Source organism: Notamacropus eugenii, chromosome 2 (genome assembly GCF_028372415.1).
Source record: "Notamacropus eugenii isolate mMacEug1 chromosome 2, mMacEug1.pri_v2, whole genome shotgun sequence".
NCBI classification, from domain to species: domain Eukaryota; kingdom Metazoa; phylum Chordata; class Mammalia; order Diprotodontia; family Macropodidae; genus Notamacropus; species Notamacropus eugenii.
The window spans coordinates 70,364,726-70,387,324 of NC_092873.1; the positions used below are offsets into that span (position 1 = coordinate 70,364,726).

A 22,599-nucleotide genomic window follows, 5' to 3' on the forward strand; every position below is an offset into this window, starting at 1 on the left:
TGGGTGCAGCTGGGTGCTGTGTGTGAAGGTGGTGTAGCCTGGTGGGCTTTTATATCCCTCCTGCAAGAGGATGTGCCCAGGGGGCAGATTCTACTTCCTTGTTGTTGTTTATGGCTGGCTGCTTCCCCCAGAGCCCATCATTAGGTGATGGTGACGTTGTGCAGGAGATGACCAGCAGCCCATCAGCATCTCTCCCAGCATGCTTGTGCTTGTGTGTGTATGTTGGCATGCCTGTGTATGTGTGTGCATACGTGTGCGTGTGCCTGTGTGCCTGTGTGTGTTTGTAGCACACACGTGTCTGGGCGTGCTAGTGCGTTGAGGTGATAGTGTCCTTGAAGCCAGCTCTGTGGCTGAAAGTAAGTCAATAGGTTTGGCCTCCTTTGAGTGGAAGGAGAGGCCAGGAGGCATAATGAATGACAGAGGGTGCCACTTGCCTGAAAGTGTACCACAAAGTGTACACTGGCAGGTGCTTGGGCTCTGTGGCATGAGGCTGCAGGACCAGTGGCCAAAGTGTTCTCTCTGGAGTGGTTGGCTGCTGTTGCCTGAGTGAGCTGGTTCCTGTGGCAGTGAGTCTCTGTGGGTGTTTTCAGAACCCATAGAGGGAGTCATGGTGTGCTCCAACATTGGACTGGTGGGAGCATCTCAGGGATGGGCATTCTAAGGCACATGTCCCAGAAGAAACCCTGTAGAGAAAGCAGTATTGATGGGGGAGGGAACCAGAGTTCAGATATCCTGTCTGGACTGTTCAGAGCTTTCTTGCATGGATGTTGGCACATCTGTGAGTGCTTTGACACCAGCCTTTGCCATGTGGGTTGTAGTGGGACCATCGACGGAGTGCTCAACACTTTTCAGTCAGGGGAAGACATACCCTCAGGGAGGCAGGTAATACAGGGGAGACAAGGATGGTGTAGAAGATGCACCTTCTGTCCTAGGCAAAGGACAATGGGGCTACCTAAGGTGCTTTCCTGGACACACCTCTTTGGAGGATCCCAAGGGAGCAGACAGGAAGGACGTTTTGAGTCGTCTTCAAGTGAACAGGCTTGTCTCTGTGACTTGAGGTCCTCTGCAGCAAACCTTCCAACAGTTCTGATTCATAATCATTTTGCCAAGAGGTCCTCATGTGGCCATGACGACAACTGGGGACCAGAGAGGCTGTGGAAAGTGGGGCTTGTTCCCGTAAGGGTCAGATAATCAGATGCCTCCTTGGAGAGAATCTGTCATTCAAAATGGAGAGGGCAGTTTATGTGTGTTTGTGGGGAAGGGTGTCAGCTTTCATGGCAGGTTTTGGGTTCCAATCTGGAGGATACCAGGAGCCACAGAGGGACCTGCCAAAGTTCATACCTGGAGCCTTTTGGTGAACGTAATCTATGAGGGATGGAAGTCAGGCTGTCCTGTCACTTGCCTGGCAGGCCCTCTTGGGCTGTGGCAGAATGCTGTCTGGAGCATTCTGGCCCTGACCTTTCCCAGGGGTCTCCTGTGACAGCGTGGTCCCTGGTCAGGGTGCAGGGAGAGTCCCTTTTCAGACAGTCATTCCCCTCCCTGCCATGGTCCCCTGAGCCCTCCCTACTTCAGTCCCTTTCCATTGTGGCTGAGGTGACTTTCTGACACTGAGAATCTAAGAGGACCTATGGGGGAGGGGAGGGACAATAGGACTCAGAGAGTCAGTAGTCAGACTGAATTCTTTGTGTTGGTCATGGCTGCCAGTGAGACTCTGTTGACATGGGGCATTGGCCCTAGGATCTCAGGTGGGTCATGCCCAGAGGCTGCATGTCCATGATTTGGACCATTGATGCCATGTACCCATTCCTTCAGGAAAGTGTAGTTTGGTCCTTAGGCAGCATTCAACGACCTCACTAGTTTTCTTGAAAGTCTATATCAGAGAAATGTTGGAAATGTTGCCTGAAATAACTCCATTCATTTCCTGGTACTTTCTGTGTTCTTGTGGATCATTTCGATACTCTGAGGGTTTAATACACAGAGTCAACATGACGTTGCTTCACCTCAAGACTCCCCTTCCCATTTTCCCTCCGTGTTTATAACTCTTTCATGGCCACTGATCATATCAAACATAGAAGTGGGGTCATCCATATGTCTGTGAACAGGAGAGACTTGTTTGTTGATGTCCTTGGTAGGCAAGTGTTTCAGCAGATAGATCACGAGGCTCATGGTCACAAAGGTTTCTGTTTAAATTTCACTTCAGACATTCAGTAACTCTGGGATTCTTGAAATTTCCCTTAATCTGCTTTCTTCCATTTTCAATCGTGGAACAATATTGAACCTACCTCCCAGGGTAGATCAAAGGCGATAATGTGCCCGGCACACAAGGGTTGTATAAATGTTAGCCTTGATTATTTTCATGGGTTTTGTAGCCATTCTTGAAGATACCTCTTATTTTACTTCTTACGTCAAAGCGATTGTTGTTAGGATGACAGATTCATAGCGTTCTCATAAACTTTTCTTAGAGGTAACAAAGTAGTTCCATGTGTGTATACGCATGTATTTATGCATGTATATTTGTTCCCTCATGCTGCCTTCATCATCTTTCAGGCCATTTTTTTCTCACAGATACAGATAAGCACACACACACACAGACATACACACCATTCCTCAAGGCCACATTCTAGGTGAATTCTTTCGTATTCCTGAGAAATATTCAATTACTTAAACTTTCTTAAGTAAAGTATTTCATGACAGGGAAATGAAAGAAATGGAGTAAGATTTAAGACATTAGAAGATAACTTGACTTTTATGACACAGCATATTGTAAAGCCTTTCCCCTGAGAGATGGACCGCACAGGGGAAGACCAGATTTGTGGGACTCAGAGGATATTGATGCTCCAGAGGTCAGGAGGAGAGAATGACTGAAACACTGAAGATCCTGGGTTAAGAGGTCAGCTTTGAGTGCCCAGGAAAGGCCTCTTACAATGTGTAAGACTGTGCCCACAGTGATCTAAGGAGTGGATGCTCCAGGCTCCTCTCAAGTGAACTGGGGCAACAGGTGCTCAGGAGCAGGAGGGAGTGCAGGAGGGTCCACAGAGCAGGGAGGTGCAGGAAGCGGGTTGGCAACAGAAGGCCTGGCAGGAGGGGACCCCACAGGTCACAGGCTTGCAGCATACATGCACACACAGAGCAGGTTTGTAGCAGACAGGCACACAGCAGACAGACTGGCAGGGGCCAGGCACACAGCACGTGGCTTGGCAGGGGCTGGGCACACTACAGGCAGGGGTGCAGGGATTATCCTGGCAGCAGGGGGATTGGCAGGGGTTGCCTCCACAGCATGAGGGGGAGTAGCTGCCAGCTCCACAGACTGCCAGGTAGCTGGTCACCGCAGGGCAGGTTGGGCGGCACAGCAGGGCCACATAGGAGGCTGGGGGGCAGCAGGGATGGACAGAGTAGGCAGGCTTGCTGCAGATGGGCACAGAGCAGGTCGGCTGGCAGCCAGGGGAGCAACTGATGTGGCACATGGTGTCTGGGATCTTGAGAGAGGAACAGAGGAGAAGTTATGAATTTGGACAGCCCCTTACACCTGACCAGGCTTTTATAGCCCTCTGCATTGTGTGTGTGTGTGTATCTGTTTGTGTGTATGTGTATGTGTTTGTGTGTGTGACACAACACTAAGGCAGGTGCTACCCTTGTTTTCTCTCCTAGCATCTCATCAAAAGCTTTTGAGTTTCCTTCTCTGAGCAACAAAATTGTCCCTGGGATCTGAGTCCTTCCAGAGGCCCATTTCCTCCTGAATCAGGATGCTTTATTCTATCTCCATCTCCTTTTTCCTGGCCCTTCCAAGAGTCACCTGAGTCTACAGCAATCACAAAGTGTCCAATGAAACTTCCAACATCCAGAGCCCCAAAGGACTTCTGACATCATCCCTCCTCCCATTGTACAGATGCATGTGGCCTCCCCTCCTCTTTCCCCTACCTCTCTTTCTCCCCCTTCTCTTCTCCCTTTCCTCCTTCTCCCCACTTCCCTTCTCCCCTCCCCCTCCCCCTCTCCCTCCCCTACCTTTCACCGTCTTTCCCCTGCTTCTCATACTGTCCCCCTCTGTCCTTCTCTCCAGGTTTCCTCTCCTATCATCACACTTGCAGGTACAGGTGTGCTTATACCTTTCTAGACTTACCTTGCCTTTGCACTGCTCTGCAGTCCCACCAAATGTCAATCTGGATCAGTCAGCAAGCATGCACCAGACACCTACTATATGCCAGGAACTGGACCACCTGGGCCTCTTATCTCGCTTTTGAAACCCAGATTTCCTTTTTAAAAAAGAATTTTGCGAATTCATTATGTTTTTTATTTTTGTCATCCTTTTAAAAAATTAAGTTCCAAATTCTCCTTCCTTCCCACCCATTCCCCACCCCCAAATTGTAGTCTTACTGGATCAGAGGTTATGCCCAGGTCTATAGATCTTTGTGTCTAGTTCCGACTTGTTCTCCAGTGTCATTGGATCAGGTCACTACTCCAGCAACATTTCATTAGTGTACCTATTTCCCCCTCCTCTCCTCCAGCATTTGTCATTTCTGATAGGTGTGAGGTGGTACCTCAGAATTGCTTTAATTTGCCTTTTTCTAATCAATAGTGATTTAGAGCGTTTTTATGTGAATATAAATAGCTTTAATTCCTTCTGAAGAGTGCCTCTTTCTGTCCTTTCCCTATTTGCCAGTTGAGTTGTTCTTATTTTTTATAAATTTGACTCAGTTTTATACTCAGTATATATCTGAGAAACTTGCTGTAAATTTTTTATATTATTTTTATATAAAATACATATTTATATACGTCTCTGGTGTCTTTTAGACAAATGTTGTTTCCCTGATTATCTTTTTTAATTAGGTCCATTTTTGCTTTGGGCAGCTAGTGCATAGTGCAGAGAGTGGTAGACTTAGAGTCAGAAAAACTCTCCCTGAGTTCAAATCTGGCTTCACCCTCTTACTAATTTCTTCCTTTTTCTTAATCTCTTTGGGGTATGGACCTAGAAGTATTATTGCTAGGTCAAAGGGTATGTGTGTGTTCGTTCTTTGTTGCCGAAGAAGACCATGCCATCAGAGAAATGATGACATGACTTGCGCTTGACTTTGTTTTGAGTGAGGGAGGGCTGTGCAGGTCACCAGCCTCACTTCTCCTCCAGAGCCATCTGAATCCAGTGACCAGATATTCATCAGAATGACTGGAGATGCCCCAGGATGAGGCAATTGGGGTTAAGTGACTTGCTCAAGGTCACACAGCCAGGGAGTGTCAAGTATCTGAGGGGAGATTTGAACTCAGGTCCTGCTGACTCCTGCACTGGTGCTCTATCCACTATACCACCTAGCTGCTCCAGGTCAAAGAGTATGCACAGTTTTATAACCCTTTGGTCATAGTTCCAAATTGCTCTCCAGAATGGTTGGTTCAGTTCACGACTCCACCAGTAACGTATTGGTGTAACTATTTTCCCTCATCCCCTTCAGCATTTGTCTCTTCCTTCCACCCAGAACTGTGTATGGGAAATAGAGTTGCCAGTCAGTGTGAGCTACACCCAGTGCCAGTAAAGGGTTCCCTGTAATCTCTTCCTGATCAATTGTCCTACTCACTGTCTGTGGGCTGAGAGCTCCTGGGGCTGCGCTGGTGTCCTCTGAGGCCTACTGCTGGTGCAGCCTCAGCTTGCACTATCTACAAGCCCCAACCCTGGTATCACAGATCTCTTCTACTGATGTCCTCAGTTGTTTTGGACTGGAAAAATGTTAAACTCAACTTTTGTTGACTTTGCCATTCCAAAATTTGATTTAGGATTTTTTTTAAAGTTGGAGATAAATTTTTTAAAGAATTCACCTCAGTTCCTGTTTATCCCCTGCCATCTTGGCTCTACTTCCCTTCATTCCCTGTAAAGTTTAACTCCTCCCCCTTCCCAATGCAAGACTTGGCCTTGTATTAATTTTGTGTCTACTTACATGTGTCATCTCCCTTGAAGAAATGGGACCTCCCTAAGGACAGGGCCTGTTGAACCACTTTGGTCTTTGCAAAGCTTGTCCTCAGCATAGGACCTGACCCCATAGGGGCTTAATCAATGCTTTTGTATTGATTGATCATAAACCTCTTGACCACATTATTACCTCCTCACCATAGAGGGGTATAGACGTTATTATGAAAAGAAATTTAGAATGCATTCCAATGAAAGATAAGATGAGAGGAGATGTATTACAACCATCAGGTCACATATATTTATTAGGAAGTGAATATCAGTTTTTGCATCCTGCCTTAGCCAAAGGAAAGCTTTCTGTGGGAGAGGGGAGCTGTTCTTAAGTGGGAAGTATTAAGAGGACTGAAACTTTTGACAGTGAGTGTTGTCTCTCTATAGGTTTCAAGGAAGTCATTTATGGAAATGAGCCACTAGAACAATGTGCCTCTTTTGTGTGTCCAGAAAAGCCTCAGAATTGAATAGGCAAAGCTGATCTAGTGGGCCAGGGATAGTATCTCTCTGCACTGAGAAAGGATGGTTTCAACTCTAAACTTTAGAGGAAGTATATACACAGCATTACCTTGCACTCATCTCCTGCCCTACTCAACACTGAAAGAGAGCATGGGACTCTTGGAGGATACCTAGGGCCTCCTACTCTCGCCCTGTGGCTTTTAATCCCTTTGGGACCCCTGAAGTTCCCAGCATGTGAAGAAAGAAACTGGAAGGTGTTATAGCCCTTAAAGGAAGAGCTTTGAAACTTGTAGATGTGAAACAAAAGAATTAGAAATACTTGTCTATATAGCAGGTCAAATTAATTTATTAGCTTGATATTGCTTCTTGCCAAGGCAGACTCCAACAGTAAATATGGAATAAGAGCAAACATCCAGAGATGAGACCTTCCTCAGATGAAGTGGATGATGAGCAGAGCCAAAGTGGCTGCCCATAAGGGTCTTTGCTCCATGAGGGTCTTTGCTCTGATCAATGGCTCTGCATTGTGTAGCCAGTGATGGCATCCAGTGTTCCAGGGGATCAGCAGAGCTGTGGTTACCATGACCCCAGGCAGGATGTTTCCTGTCTCAACTCATTAAACTCTGAGTAGATGGCCTGTTCAGCAGCAGCAAGAGGGGGCAGAGGTCGGTCTGCAGACCAAAGTAGTGTAGGAAGCTGGCTTGCAGCAGGAGGTCTGACAGGAGGGGATCCCACAGGCCACAGGTTTACAGCACATGGGCACGCACACAGAGGGTTTGCAGCAGGCAGACTGACAGGGACTGGACACATAGCAGGCTAGGCTGCAGGGACTAGCCTGCCAGCAAGAGGATTGGCAGGGGCTGCCTCCACAGCATGAGGGGGAGCAGCTGCCAGTTCCACAGACTGCCTGGCAGCTGGTCACTGCAGGGCAGACTGGGCGGCACAACAGGACCACACAGGAGAGTGGGCGGCAGCAGGGATGGACACAGCACACAGGCACGGAGCAGGTCGGCTGGCAGCCAGAGAAGCAGCTGGTGTGGCACATAGTGTCTGGCTTGGGAGGATCTTGAGAAAGGAGCAGAGGAGGAGCTATGAATTTGGACAGCTCCTTCCCCCCTGACCAGGCTTTTATACTCTACATAGTGTCATATCCACACAGTGGCTTTTCTTCCTTCTTCTTGTTTTCTTTGTTTTCTCCATGTTCCCTCTTATTAACCTGACTTATGCCTTCCTATGAAAGTTGACTCAGTTCACCAACTTGGGCTTTTGAGGATAATTGGTGCCTCCATTTTCAGCCTTCATTTCCTGGGGAAAGCTTATCTAGGTTTCAGGACCTCCCACATGTTTGTACACTGCTGGTATGAACTGGGTGAACTCTCTTTTTTAAAATGAAATCTCCACTATCTGAAAGAATCCAAAGACAATCCTTGGTCAGACTGAATGATCATGGTTTCAACATGTCCCCTATCCACTGTCACACTGCCCCTAGTCCTCTTTTTTTCAAACAATTCAACTCCTTCATTTTGTTTGTTTTTTCAGTCACCAAATGTTTATTTTTCTCCTTCCCTCCTATCTCCTTCTTGTCCATGAGAACAGGAAAGTAAAGAAGGAAGGAAGGAAGAGGAACCCCTCTGTCATACATTTATAGCCAAAGATAACAAATTCCCATGGTGTTCAGGGATGACAACGTGTTCCCCATGCTATGCTCTAATCCATTCTCTCTCTCATTGTTCCTCATGAGCCCTCTTGGATGATGTTTGTTGATGTTGTTGATAATAAGTCTTACATTTTCCTTAAATGTTTTTATTCATAATATTGATGCTGTGGGATAAGCTATGCTCCTGGTTTGGCTAGCCTTCCTCTCTATCACTTCAGAGCAGTCTGCCCAAGTCTCTCTGAAACTCTCTTTTTTTCTTCCAGCAAAATAGTGTTCCTCCACATCATATGGTACAGTCAGTTCAGTCATTCCCCAAGTGAAAGTGCCCCTTTAATTCCCTAATCTTTTCTGCCACAACAGAACGAGTATACATATTTTTAACATGCAGGACCTTTTCCTTTTTCTTTGATCTCTTTGGGGCATAGGCCTAGCAGTGATATCACTAGGTCAAGGGGCAGGCATAGGTTTGTTACTTTGATAGCAGAGTTCTAAATTGCTTCCCAGATTGCTTGTATCCATTCAGAGTTCCACCATGCCCGCCATCAGTGTTCCTATTTCCCCACAGCCCCACCAGCACTTGTCAATTTCTTTTTCTTTGTCATTTCTATCAAAACTGATGAATATAAGGTGGAACCTCAGAGTTGCTTTCATTATCCATTTTCTACTAATTAGTAATTTGGAGCACATTTAAAAATGGCTTCAGGGACAGAGCCAATATGGAGGAGTAGTCGTATGGAGCTACACTATCTCTACTCCCATAGCCCATAAAATCGCTGAAAAAATGACTCTAAAGAAATTCTAGAGAAGCCGAAGCCACAAAATGACAGAGTAAAAGAAATTTCCAGTCCAGAACATCCTGCAGGGCTGACAAGAAAGATCTATCACACAAGGCTCAGACTGAAGTACAACCCAGCCTTGGTCTTGCTCTGTGGCTTGGACAGGATTGGAGCAGGCTTCAGGGTGTGGAATCATGAGTAGCAGCTGCAGTTCCCAGATTTCTCAACCTACAAATGCCAAAGACAGCTTCAAAGGTCAGTGAGAAAGCTCTTTCACCTGGGTGAGAAGGGAGTAGGGTTCTCCACTAGCCCCTGGTCCAGGGCGGCAGCAGCCACTGCTGCAACAGCTCCTTCCATTTTTAGAGCCCTTCACCTAAAGACTATTGGGGAATTGAGCAGCTGATCTGGATCTCAGCCCTGATTGGCAGCCCTGGGTGAGAAAGAATGTTGATGTGGTGGAGCTGGGAGAGACACTAGAGAGTTAACCTTACTCCCAGATACTGGGCATGAAAGCTTGTGGTTACTTCCAAACCAGAGTTCAGGCCAGAAGAGGAGTTTGCTCTTGATTGTTTCACCTTGGAGTAAGTGAGAACTTACAGGTCACTAAATTATACCCTCTACTTGACAAAGGACTCAAAAGTCAAGTAACAGGCTGGGATAATGCCCAAAAAAGGGAGAGAAAATAAGACTATACAAAGTTGCTTTCTTGTTGAATAGGTATTTTCTTACATCCTTTCAGATGAGGATGAAGAAAGCATACCATCAGAGGAAGACATAAAAGTCAAGGCTTCCGCATCCAAAACCTCCAAAAGTTGAATTGTTTACATTCCTACATGGAAAGATAATATTTGTAACTCTTGAAACTTTTCTCAGTATTTGGGTAGTCGGAGGGATTATGTACATACATACATATATATGTAGACAGAGGGTACAGGGTGAGTTGAATAGTAAGGGATGTTATTTAAAAATAAAATTAATGAGTGAAACTGAAAAATGTAATGTGGCAAATTATCTCTCATAAACAAGGCAAGAAAAAGCTCTTTCAGTGGAGGGGAAAAGGAGGGAGGTAAGAGGGAAAAAGTGAAGCTTGCTCTCATCACATTTGGCTTAAGGAGGGAATAGCATCCACACTCAATGTGCTATGAAAACCTATCTTACACTACAGAAAAGTAGGGGAGAAGGGGATAAGTAGTGGGGGGATGATAGAAGGGAGGGCAAATGGGAGGAAGGATTAATTAGAAGTAAACACTTTTGGGGAGGGACAAGGTCAAAAGAGAGAATAGAATAAATGGAGTGCAGGATAGGATGGAGGAAAGTATGCTTATTCTTTCACAACATGACTATTATGGAAGTCTTGCATAACTACACATATATAACCTATATTGAATTGCTTGCCTTCACAGTTGGGATCTGTGGGGAGAGAGGAAGGGAGAGAAATTGGAACTCAAAGTTTTAGAAACGAATGTTGAGAATTGTTTTTGCTTGCCACTGGGTAATAAGAAATACAGGTAATGGGGTATAGAAATCAATCTTGCCCTACAAGAAAAGAGAGAAGATGAGGATAAAGGAAGTGAGGGGTGTGATAGAAGGGAGGGAAGATTGGGGGAAGGGGAAATCAGAATGGATTGTGTCTTTGGGTATGGGGAGGGATAGAGATGGGGAGAAAATTTGTAACTCAAAATATTGTGGAAATGAATGTTGAAAACTAAAAATCAATAAAGAAACTTATAAAAAAGTATGGCTACAGATAATCTGGATTTCTTCTCTTTAGAGCTACCTGGACAGTAATAGGAAAAACAGATTTTCCTAAACTAAAGATATTTGAGGTGTGGCATATCAACATGTGTAGCTTAATGCCCTTCTGGAGAAAGAAGAGATCTCCCGCCTTCAGAAGTCCTTGATTGTGCCTACCCTGCCTTTCACTAGTCTTCACAGCATGGTAGAAGGGCCCTCTTCCTACTTTGCAAAGGTGGAATAGATCCCAGATCATATTCTCCAGGCCACACATCACCTGGATATTTTTTGTATTAGAAACAAATCACATATGCCTCTCTTTGAGGTGCAAATATTTCTTTTTTATACTATTTTCTTTTTTATACTGTTTTCCCCCAAGACAATTTTTAGCATTCATTTTCTTGAGATTTTGAGTTCCAAAGTTTTCCCTTCCTCCTCTCCATTTCTTCCACAAATGGTAGACAATATGATATAGGTTGTATATGTGCAATTATTTAAAACATATTTCCATATCAGTCATAGCTGTGAGAGAAGAAACACGTCAAAAGGGAAAAAAATATTAAAAAATAAGTGGAAAAAAGTATGCTTCAGTCTGCATTCAGAGTCCATCACTTCTTTCTCTGGATGTGGATAGCATTTTCCATTATGAAGTTTTTAGGTCTGTCTTGGATCATTGCACTGCTGAGCAGAAGTGAATCATTCATAGCTGTTCATCACACAATATTCCTGATAGTGTTTTCCTGCTTTGCTCATTTCAGTTTGCATCAGTTTGTGCAAGTCTTTCTAGGTTTTTCTGAAGTCTTCCTGCTTATCGTTTCTTATTGCACAGTAGTATTCCATTACTTACATATAGCACAACTTGTTCAGTAATTCCCCAACTGATGGGCATGTCCTCAATTTCCAATATTTTGCCAGCCTGAAAAGGGCTACTATAAATATGATTGCACCTGTAGGTCCTTTTCCCTTTTTTTTGGTTCCTCTGGGATACAAATATAGTAGTGGCATTGCTGGGTCAAAGGTTATGCACAATTTGGTTGTTTTTTGGGCATAAAAACACATACATCTTTTCACAGAGCTGGACTTTGAACCCTGGTTTTCTGAAATCCAGTCTCCTTTCCATTAAATGGTTCTGCCTTCTTCCATCAAGATGTATGCAGGAGTAACTGAGCTTTTCAGCTGGAAGTGAGATAAGATGTCAGCTCAAACTAGGAGTGAGACAGAATCTGCTCTCAATATGCTGTAAAGGTTAGGCAGTGGAAGTTAAGGTACCTGAGGGTGTGGCTTCCTGCATGGGTGTGCAGCTGTGGCACAGTGTCCACCATCCAAAATCTTTCCTGAAGTGAGTGATCTTTCCCTCCTTTGCAAACCCATAGCATTTATGAAGTGTTATTGTCTTTAGATCTAAGTCTTGGGAAGTGTGGCTGTGGGGAAGAAAAGAACAGAATCTCTTTATACTCTAAATGCAAAATCTGGTTTTCCTGATGTACTTCACAGAAAGGTACAAAATTAACTTGAAATCACGAACTGTTTGTAATCAACTGATGAGAGAAAACATTACAAGAAAGTGTTACTGAAAAAAGCCTATATAGCAAGGCTCTAGAAGGAGAATTGATGACAAAAATGAAAACAACAGAAAGATGGCTGAAGTATTTGTATGTTGCTTTTATCCATGTGTCAAGGCTTATAGAAGCCTCAGAATGGATGGAGTTGTCCAAATGGAAGTCCTTCCTTGGCTCTGCTCCTAAAAGTCCTGCCCATTCCAGACGTTGTGGGTCACACCAGCTGTGCCACAAACTGCTCTGTGCCCATCTGCTGCAAGCCTGTGGGCTGTATCTGTCCTTGCTTCACCCCAGCCTCCTGTGTGGCCTGCTGTGCCTCTCAGCATGCCCTGTGGTGACCAGCTGCCAGGTAGTCTGTGGAGCCGGCAGTTTCTCCCCCTCTTGCTATGGAGACAGCCCCTACCAGTCCACCTGATGCCAGGCTGGTCCCTGCAGCCCAACACCTGCTATATCCCTGGGACAGGCAAAAGAAATGTGTCCATCCAGTTGGATAATAGCCTTTCTATGAGCACATGGAAATGACTTCTGGGTCAGAGCTGGCCTCTTGCCAAGTGTTGTGTTGGTGAATGCAGGGGAAGGGTTGAAGCCAAGAGGATAGTGTTGTGGTGGGCAGGGTGGGTGGATAAGAGCACAGGACACAGTGTGGGTTGGAGAGGATGTGTTAGGGCACGGCTCTGCAAGACCTCGGGAAGGTATGTGCTTGGCATGCTGGTTTGTCTGTGTACTGTCTGCTGTGGCCTGGTTGGCTCTGTAGGCTGTACTGTATTAACCAAGTATAAAGACAAAAGACAAGTAAGAGGTCACAAGGTGAGTTGATGTGGTTTATTGCCAGAAGAGCCCATGGATAGAGCCATCCCCTCACACTTTGAGCCTAGAGATAGCCTGAGAGCTGCAGACAGTGACAGATTGATAAACACTGTGTTAGGTACATGGCAAAGCAGGAGCCATGGCTGGGGTCAGCCATGGTTTGGAGGGGGCCTGTCATGGTCCTGGTGTTGGTCAGGTACTTGGTGCAGCTGGTTGTGTGTGGTCTGGTGATCTCAGTGCCTTTGGGGGTGATGCTGCCCACTTGTTCAGGCTGATGTTTGGAAATGGATCCAGGAGGCCTGCAGAAGTTGGTCAGGGGTGGAGTGTCAGCATCAGAAAGAGAGAGAGAGGGAGAGAGAGCACCCTGTGGTCAACAGCAAGGGTTTTGGCCACAGGTAGTAGGGCAGCAGGCAGGTTTGCAGCAGGTCGGCCGGCAGATGAGGGACACAGAGGAGGATGGGCGGCAGCAGGTGGGGGCTGGACAGCAGGAGGGTGCACAGCAGCAAGAGGAGGAGGATGTGGTGGTGCAGCAGGAGGGTGTGCAGGAGAGAGGCACACAGCAGTTGGGTGGGCTGCACACGGGCTGACAGAGGAGGGACACACGGTACACAGGGCGGCAGCAGCTGGGCTGACAACAGGAGGAGGTTGTACAACAGGGTGTGGTCACACAGCAGCTGGCCTTGTAGCACACAGGGATGCAGCAACAGGAGTGCACCATGCAGGGAGGTGCACCACAGCTTGGGGCCTGGCAACTGGATGTCTGGCAGGAGGATGGTGAACAGGAAGAGGTGCAGATGGGTTGGCAGGGGCTGGGTTCACAGGCTGGCTGGCAGGTGGCAGGCATGCAGCAGACTGGGCGGCACAGCAAGGTCAGGGGGCAGGCTGGTGGGCAGCATGGGGCTGGGCAGCAGCTGGGCTCACAGCAGCTCTCTGGGCAGTCATCCAGCTGCCAGGAGGAGCCTGTGCAAGAACTGGGCAAGCAGACATTGCTGCCACAACTCCTGTCACTGGAGCAGACAGAGACATCCGAAGCTGTGGGAATACAGGGTCCAGAAAAACAGGTGTCTGCCATGGTAGGAGCAACTGTGTGGGGAGCCTTGGGCAGCAGAGAGGTGGAAAGGGCTGTGAGAGAAGAGCTGATGCAGGGAGAGGCTGGATCCTCACTTGGACTTGTGTTTGTGTGTGTGAGTGCAGCTGGGGGCTGTGTGTGAAGGTGGTGTAGCCTGGTGGGCTTTTATATCCCTCCTGCAAGAGGATGTGCCCAGGGGAAAAGATCCTGCTTCCCTGTTGTTGTTTATGGCTGGCTGCTTTCCTCAGAGCCCATCATTAGGTATTGGTGACACTGTGTAGGAGAAGACCAGAAGCCCATAAACATCCTTCACTTGGCTTCCCTTTCCACTCTTTAGTAAATATCTGTGAATCCTCGACTCCTGGTCTGACACAGGACCAAGTCCTGAGATTTCATTGACAGAAGGGACAGCTGGTGGGCTGAGGGTCCCCTGAGCAGACACAAGCACTTGGGGTGCTAAGTGAGGAGGGGGGATCCCTGACAGGCAGGATCAGTGAGGCTTCCTATATAAGGCCCAAGCTGGGAATTCTTGGAAGTGAAAGGGAACTTGGGGGAGGGACATTCTGAGCCTTCCCAGCAGCATGGGAGCCCAGGCTTTGTGGCTGGGAGACCAGCAGGCCCATCTGGCCAAATGTACCATCAGTCCTGAATTATATTGTCCAGGCTGTGTGAAGATCAATGGGAGACATTGGTAGGACTGTGAATGGCCAACAACATAGTAGTTTGTATTCTGTTTGACAGCAGACACCATCCCAGTATCTCCCATGTCGTGATGTTGATTCCCAATTTCTTCAGAGAGACCTTAAGTGTCCTTCTATTACTTCTTCTGGCCACCAAGTGAGTGCCTTCCTTGTGGGAGGTTTCCAGAAAAGTGTATTTTAAGGCAATGTATGTTTGACAATCAAGCAATGTGGCCAGCCTGTTGGGGTTGTACTCCCTGCAGTAGAGTTTGAATGCCTGGCAGTTTAGCTTGATCATGGACCTCAGTGTCCTGTACTGGATCTTGCCAGGTGATCTTCAAAATCTTCCTAAGACAGTTGAAATGGAAGTGATTCAGTTTCCTGGCATGACGCTGGTGGATTATCCAGGTTTCCGAGGCACCCAATAATGAGGTCAGAAGAACCTCTCAGCTCTGCAGACTTTCAGTTGGGTAGTTAGTCTAATACCTCTTCTCCCCTTTCCCTTGGGAGCTGCCCAAACAGTGAGCTAGCTCTGACAATACATGTATCAACTTCATTATCTATTTGGATGTTCCTGGAAAGTATCCTGCTGAGCTATGTGAACTTTTCATAGTACTCAAAGCTTCTCCATTGGCTCTAACCAATGTTTGTACACATGTCTGGTGTGGCGCTGGCTGCTGGAGAACCTTGGTTTTCTTTTTTTCTTAAATTTATTTAGTCTAGTTTTCAACATTCATTTCCACAAGATTTTGCGTTCCAAATTTTCTCCCCATCTCTCCCCTCCCCGCCCCCAAAACACTGTGCATTCTTAATAACCCTTCCCCCAATCTGCCCTCCCTTCTATCACACCCCTTCCTTCCTTTATCCTCATATTCTCTCTTTTCTTGTAGGGTAAGATGGGTTTCTCTACCCCATTACTTGCATTTCTTATTTCCCTGTTGCATGCAAAAACAATTCTCAACATTTGTTCCTAAAACTTTGAGTTTCAACTTCTCTCTCTTCCTTCCTCCTCACAGATCCCCACTGTGAAGGCAAGCAATTCAGTGTAGGCTATACATGTGTAGTTATGCAAAAGACTTCCATAATAGTCACATTGTGAAACACTAACTATATTTCCCTCCATCCTATCTTGTCCCCCATTTATTTTATTTTCTCTTTTGACCTTGTATCTCCCCAAACGTGTTTACTTCTAATTACTCCCTCCTCTCATTTTTCCTCCCTTCTGTCACTCCCTACACCCCACTTATCCCCTTCTTCTCTACTTTCCTGTAGTGTAAAAATAGATTTTCATACCAAATTTAGTATGCATGTTATTCCCTCCTTAAGCCAAATGTGATGAGAGTCAGCTTCACTCTTTCCCTCTCACCTCCCCTCTTTAGCCCTCCATTGAAAAAGCTTTTTCTTGCCTCTTTTATGAAAGATAATTTGCCCCATTCCAATTCTCCCTGTCTCCTCCCAATACATTCCTCTCTCATCCCTTAATTTTATTTTTTTAGGTATCATCCCTTCCTATTCAATTCACTCTGTGCCCTATGTCTATATGTATATAATCCCTCCAACTACACAAATACTGAGAAAAGTCTCGAGTTACAAATATTATCTGTCCATGTGGAAATGTAAACAGTTCAACTTTGGTAAGTCTCTTATAATTTCTCTTTCCTGTTTACCTTTCATGCTTCTCTTGATTCTTATGTTTGAAAGTCAAATTTTCTATTCAGCTCTTCTCTTTTCATCAAAAATGCTTGAAAGTCCTCTATTTCATTGAATTACCATTATTTCTCCTGAAGTGTTATACTCAGTTTTGCTGGGTAGGTAATTCTTGGTTTTAATCCTAGTTCCTTTGTCTTCTGGAATATCATATTCCAAGCCCTTCCATCCCTTAATGTAGAAGCTGCTAGATCTTGTGTTATCCCCATCGTATTTCCCCAGTACTCCAATTGTTTCTGGCTCCTTGCAATATTTTCTCATTAGCCTGAGGACTCTGGAATCTGGCTACAAAATTCCTAGGAGTTTTTATTTTCTTATCTCTTTCAGGAGGTGATTGGTGGATTCTTTCAATATCTACTTTACCCTCTGGTTCTAGAATATCTGGGCAGTTTTCCATGACAATTTCATGAAAGATACTATCTAGGCTCCTTTTTTCATCATGGTTTTCAGGTAGCCCCCAAATTTTTAAATTGTCTCTCTTGGATCTATTTTCCAGGTCAGTTGTTTTTCCAATGAGATATTTCAAACTGTCTTCTATTTTTTCATTCTCTTGGTTTTGTTTTGTAATTTCTTGGTTTCTCATAAAGTCATTAGCTTCTAAGTGCTCCATTCTAATGTTTAAAGAATGATTTTCTTTGTTGAGCTTTTGAACCTCCTTTTCTACTTGGTTAATTCTGCTTTTCAAAGCATTTTTGTCCTCATTGGGTTTTTGAACCTCTTTTGCTATTTGGGTTAGTCTATTTTTAAAGGTGTTCCTTTCTTTAACATTTTTTGGTTCTCCTTTAGCAAGCTGTTGACTCGCTTTTCATGATTTTCTTGCATTGCTTTCATTTCTGTTCCTAATTTTTCCTCCACTTCTCTTACTTGATTTTCAAAATCTTTTTTTGAGCTCTTTCATAGCCTGAGACCATTGCAAATTTATTTTGGAGGTTTTGGTTAAAGAATCCTTGACTTTGATATCTTCCTCTAGTGGTATGTTTTGTTATTCCTCATCTGAAAAGATGGAGAAAATACCTGTTCAGCAAGAAAGTAACCTTCTATATTGTTATTTTTTTGCCTTTTTTGGGCATTTTCTCAGCCATTTACTTGACTTCTGAGTCCTTTGTCAAGTGGAGGATATACTCTAGGGACTTGTAAGTTCTCAGTTCCTCCAAGGTGACATAATCAAGGGAGGTGAGCTTACTCCTCTCCTGGCCTGCAGTTTGATCTGGGAGCAACCACAAGCTTTTCTGACCAGCATCTGTGAGTAGGGTTCCCTTTCTACAACTGCCTCCAACTCCACCAGCTAGTGCTCCTCCTCACCCCAGGACAACCACTCAGGGCTGAGATGCAGATCAGCTGCTCAATCCCCCCAGGGACTTTAGGCTGAGTGTTCCAAAAGTGGATGCTGTGCTGCAGTGACTTTTTCCACCCTGGGCCTGGTACTAAGGCCAGACCCTGCTCCTTTCTAACCCAGGTAAAAGAACTTTCTCTGACCTTTGAAGCTGTCTTTGGCATTTGTAGGTTGAGAAATCTCAGAACCACAGCTGCTACCCATGATTCCACCCTGAAGCCTGCTCCAGTCCTGCCTAAGCCGCACTATGCAGCCAAGGCTCGGCTGGGCTCCTTGAGCTGTGCTCCACTGTGAGCATGGTGTGATAGACCTTTGCTGTGGGCCTTCCAGGCTTCTTGGGTTAGAAATTTCTTTCCCTATGTTTTTTTTGTGGCTTCTGCTGCTCTAGAATTTGTTTTGAGTCATTTTTTTTACAGGTATTTTATGGGCTTTGGGTGTAGAGCTAAGAGCAGGTGCATCCTTTTACTTCACCATCTTGGCTTCACCCTTGTGAATCCTAATCTGTGTTTTCTTGGTGCTGATTGTCAGGCCAAAGTTAGCCTTAGTAGCAGAGAATTGATCCACACTCTGTTACATCTCAGCTCCAGGGGCTGCACAACATGCCATCTTCCCCCTCCATGCTTTTGCCCACACTGTCCACCATGCCTGGCGTGCTCTCTATCCTCCCCTCTGCCTCCCAGCTTTCTCTGAGGCTGAGTTTCTGTGTCACCTCCCACACGGAGCCCCTCCTCAGCCCCTCCTGATCCCTACAGATCTCAGAGTCCTCTGCCCCTCTGAAATGACCTGGCATGTGCTTGTCCATCTTCATCCTGTGCCTCTGGTGGGATGCTTGACCCAAGGGCAGTCACTATCTCACTTTTGTCCTTAGCTCCTGAGACCTGGCATAATCCCTGGTGGACAGTGGGGCTTCTTCATATTTTTGAGGATCCCCTCTCCATGTGCCCATGGGCTCCATGGTTCCTGGGCTTCCAAGATGTCCCTCATATCACGGGGGTTCCCATGTCCCAGTGGAGGGCAGCTCTGATCACTTTCTCAGGATCTCCTTAAATACCAGCATTTGCATCTCTCCCATTTGTCTGTCTGTTTTGCTCTTGGTAAAGAAGGTCAACGAGCCTCCTCTCTCTCCTGTCTGACTTCCTTCTACATCCCTGGGCACAGTTGTCAAGTCCTCCCTGAAAACAGTCTGGAAAGGTCCTCCTCCTGAGGTCAGGCTTCCTCCCATTTTGAGTCTCTTTCCCTCCTCTGGGGAACAGAAACTTGGCAGCTTCATTAAAAATGTGTCGCTGAAGGAAGAGCCCCACTGTCCCCACCCTGGCCAGGTGTCAGGAGCTCTGTCTGTGCCCTTGTTGAGGACGCTGTCCCTTTCTGAAAACAGTCTTCCTCCCTGGCAGAAAAAGTGGGAGTCACCATGAAGAGAGTGACTGGAGGGGGCATGTATGTGTGTATGAATGTACATGTGTGTTCATGTAGAGTTGTCCTTGGTCTTGTAGACTGAATCCAAGGAGACTTGTCTTGATGGACCATAGTCCCTCTTTCCCTCTTCTGAAGTCCTTCTCTTTTTCTGCACACAGAGAGTTCCTTTGGAACTTGTCACTGCCCTGAGATTTAAGCCACAATTTGGTATGGGGCTTTATTGTCCTGGTGGTGCTAACAGTGAGCTGTCTGGGCTCTGGTTGAATAGTATCATGGAGGCTTCTTGGATGATGTGCACGCAGAGACTTCCTGCAAGAGGCATCTTACTTTGTGTGGCTTCATGTGCCATGGATGCTCTGCTGTGAGTCAGGGCCTACAATATGGTTCTTCTTGCATGTGTGCCTGGGTGTCCTGGCTCAACCAGGAGGAGTAGGGAGGCATCCAAACCACGGGAACATTTTCTGACTATGCTCATCATATCATGAATTGACTGCACTGAGGCTGAGGCTGCAGAGATGATCCTGGGCCTGAGGCTATTGAGTGTCATGCCCTTGTACTAGACACAATGACATCAGGTAAGTCAGGCAGGGGAAGAGTTCCAGGGCAAGAGAATAGAAGTCGGGTGGTCAGGATGATAGGTGTGAACATTGCGCAGTGTGGAATGGAGAGGGATGGGTCAGGGCATGGCTTGGCATGACCATGATGACGCTTGTGCATGGTGTTGAAGTCACTGAACAATTATCTCGTGTGGCATTCTGGTCTCTGCAGGCAGTCTTGTGTGTTATTGTTGCCTTCCCTCTCTGACTCCATATTGGAAACCCAGGATAAGTAAAGTGGTCAAATGAGAGGCCAGGAAGGTGGGTTGATGCAGTTTATTACATGGTGGGTCCCAGAATTGGGTCATCCCATGGACACTTTGATCCTAGAGAATGTCTGAGAACTGCAGACAGTGCTACAATAATGCGCTAGGTGTATGTGGAAGCAGGAACCATGATGGGAGTAAGTCATGGGTGGGAGGAGATTGGTGAGATACTCTGCCTGCACCTGTGAGTGAGGTGCTCAGGTGTAACTTGGTAGACTGAATGCCTTTTGGAAAGATGATGACCAGATGTTCAGGGTGATGTTAGAGGCTGAATTCAGGAGGCTGACAATTTGGGTAGGGGTGGAGTTGAACGAGTGCCCTGTGGTCAACAGCAAAGTTTTTGTCCACAGGTGTTAGTACAGCAGGCAGGTTTGCAGCAGGTGGGCCGGCAGATGAGGGACACAGAGGAGGAAGAGCAGCAGCAGGTGGGGGCTGGACAGCAGGAGGGTGCACAGCAGCAAGAAGAGGAGGATGTGTTAGTGCAGCAGGAGGGTGTGCAGGAGAGAGGCACACAGCAGGTGGGTGGGCTGCACATGGGCCGGCAGAGGAGGGACATAGAGCTGGCAGGATGGCAGCAGCTGGGCTGGCAGCAGGAGGAGGCTGGACAACAGGCTGTGGTACCACAATAGCTAGGCTTGGAGCACACATGTAGGGCGATGTGGTAGCTAGGCTTGCAGCACACAAGGACGCAGCAGCAGGATTGCACTATGCAAGCAGGGGTAGCGCAGCTGGGGTCTTGGCCGCTGGACGTGTGGCAGCAGAATGGGAAGCAGGAGGAGGTGCAGACTGACGGGCAGGGGCTAGGTTCACAGGCTGGCTGGCAGATGGCAGGCACGCAGCAGACTGGGTGGCAGAGCGGGATCAGGCGGGAGGCTGGCTGGCAGTAAGTGGGTGGGCAGCAGCAGGGGCTGCAGCAGCTAGGCTCACAGCAGCTCTCTGGGCAGTCATCCAGCTGCCAGGAGGAGCCTGTGCAAGAACTCGGCAAGCAGACGCTGCTGCCACAGCTCCTGTCACTGGAGCAGATGGAGACAGCCGAGTTTGTGGGAACACAGGACCCAGAAAAGCAGGTGTTTGCAGCTGCGTGGGGGAGCGTTGGGCAGCAGAGACGGGGAAAGGGCTGTGAGTGAGGGGCTGCTGCAGGTAAGAGTTGGTGCCTCATTGGAATTGTGCTTTTGTGTGTGTGTGTGAGTGGAGTGGGGGCTGTTGGTGTAGCCTGGTGGGCTTTTATATCCCTCTTCCAGGAGGTTTTGCCCAGGCAGACAGAGCTTGCTTCCCTGCTTTTGTTTAAGGCTGGCTGCTTCCCTCAGAGCCCATCATTAGGTGATGGTGACATTGTCCAGGAGATGACCAGCTGCCCATCAGCATGTCTCCCTGAGTGCTTGTGTGTTCGTGTGTGCCTGTGTGTGTATGTGTGCGTGTGTTCATTTATATGCATGTGTATGTGTTTGTGAGCGTACACATGTCTGGGCCTGCTAATGCTCTGAGGTGATGGTGTTCTGACCCTGATTTTGTTGGGTTCCTGCAGCCAAAGCTGAGGCTGAAAGGACATCAGTGGTTTGGCTTCCTTTGAGAGGAAGGAAGGGCCAGGAGACAGAATGAATGAAGCGGGGGGGGGGGGGGGGGGGGCGGGGAGGTGTCACTTGCCTGAAAGTATACCGCATGATGGTCAGGCTGGCATGTGCTGGTGTTATGTGGCATGAGGCAGCAGGACCAGCGCCCAAAGAGTACCCCCTGGTGTGTTTGGCTGCTCTTGCCTGAAAAAGCTGATTCCTGTGGCAGTGAGTCCCTGTATGTGTTTTCAGAGCGCATGCATGGAGGCATGGCATGGTTCAGTGTCAGACTGATGGGAGCATCTTTGGGATGGGCATTCTAAGGCACATGTCCCAGGAGAAGCCAGGTAGAGGAAGCAGTGTTGATGGGGGAGGGAACCAGAGTGCAGACATCCTGTCTGGACTGTTCAGAGCTTTCTTGCATGGGTGTGGGCACATCTGTGAGTGTTTTGACACCAGCCTTTGCCATGTGGGTTGTAGTGGGACCATTGACAGAGTGCCCAACACTTTTCAGTCAGAGGAAGACAAACCCTCAAGGAGGAAGGTAACACAGGGGAGACAAGGATGGTGTAGAGGATGCACGTTCTATCCCAGGCAAAGGGCAGTGGGGCTACCTAAGGTGCTTTCCTGGACCCACCCCTTTGGAGGATCCCAAGGGAGCAGACAGGAAGGACGTTTTGAGCTGTCTTGAAGGAACAGACGTCTCTGTGACTTGGGGTCCTCTGCAGCAAACCTTCCAATAGTCCTGATTCACAATCATTTTACCAAGAGGTCCTCATGTGACCCTGGGGGAAACTGGGGACCAGGAGGCAGTGGAAAGTGGGGCTTGTTCCCGTAAGGGTCAGATAATCAGATGCCTCCTTGGGGAGAATCTGTCATTCAAAGTGGAGAGGGCAGTCTATGTGTGTTTGTGGGGGAGGGTGTCAGCTTTCATGACAGGTTCTGGCCTACAGTCTAGAGGACACCAGGAACCACAGAGGGACCTGCCAAAGTCCATACCTTGAGGCTTCTGGTGAATGTAATCTATGAGGGATGGAAGTCAGGCTGTCCTGTCACTT

The 22,599-nt window shown here is 47.1% G+C and overlaps 1 protein-coding gene across 1 annotated transcript; it reads right to left on the minus strand.

Moving 5' to 3' along the window:
* Window positions 1-13,297: 13,297 nt before the first annotated feature.
* On the minus strand, window positions 13,298-21,150 carry LOC140522647 (uncharacterized). The gene is made up of 3 exons (XM_072637988.1): window positions 20,322-21,150; window positions 14,269-14,452; window positions 13,298-14,063 (listed from the first exon to the last, which is right to left on the minus strand). Exons 1-3 carry the CDS (start codon window positions 21,148-21,150, stop codon window positions 13,298-13,300), a joined length of 1,779 nt encoding a protein of 592 aa, XP_072494089.1.
* Between the last annotated feature and the right edge of the window lie 1,449 nt (window positions 21,151-22,599).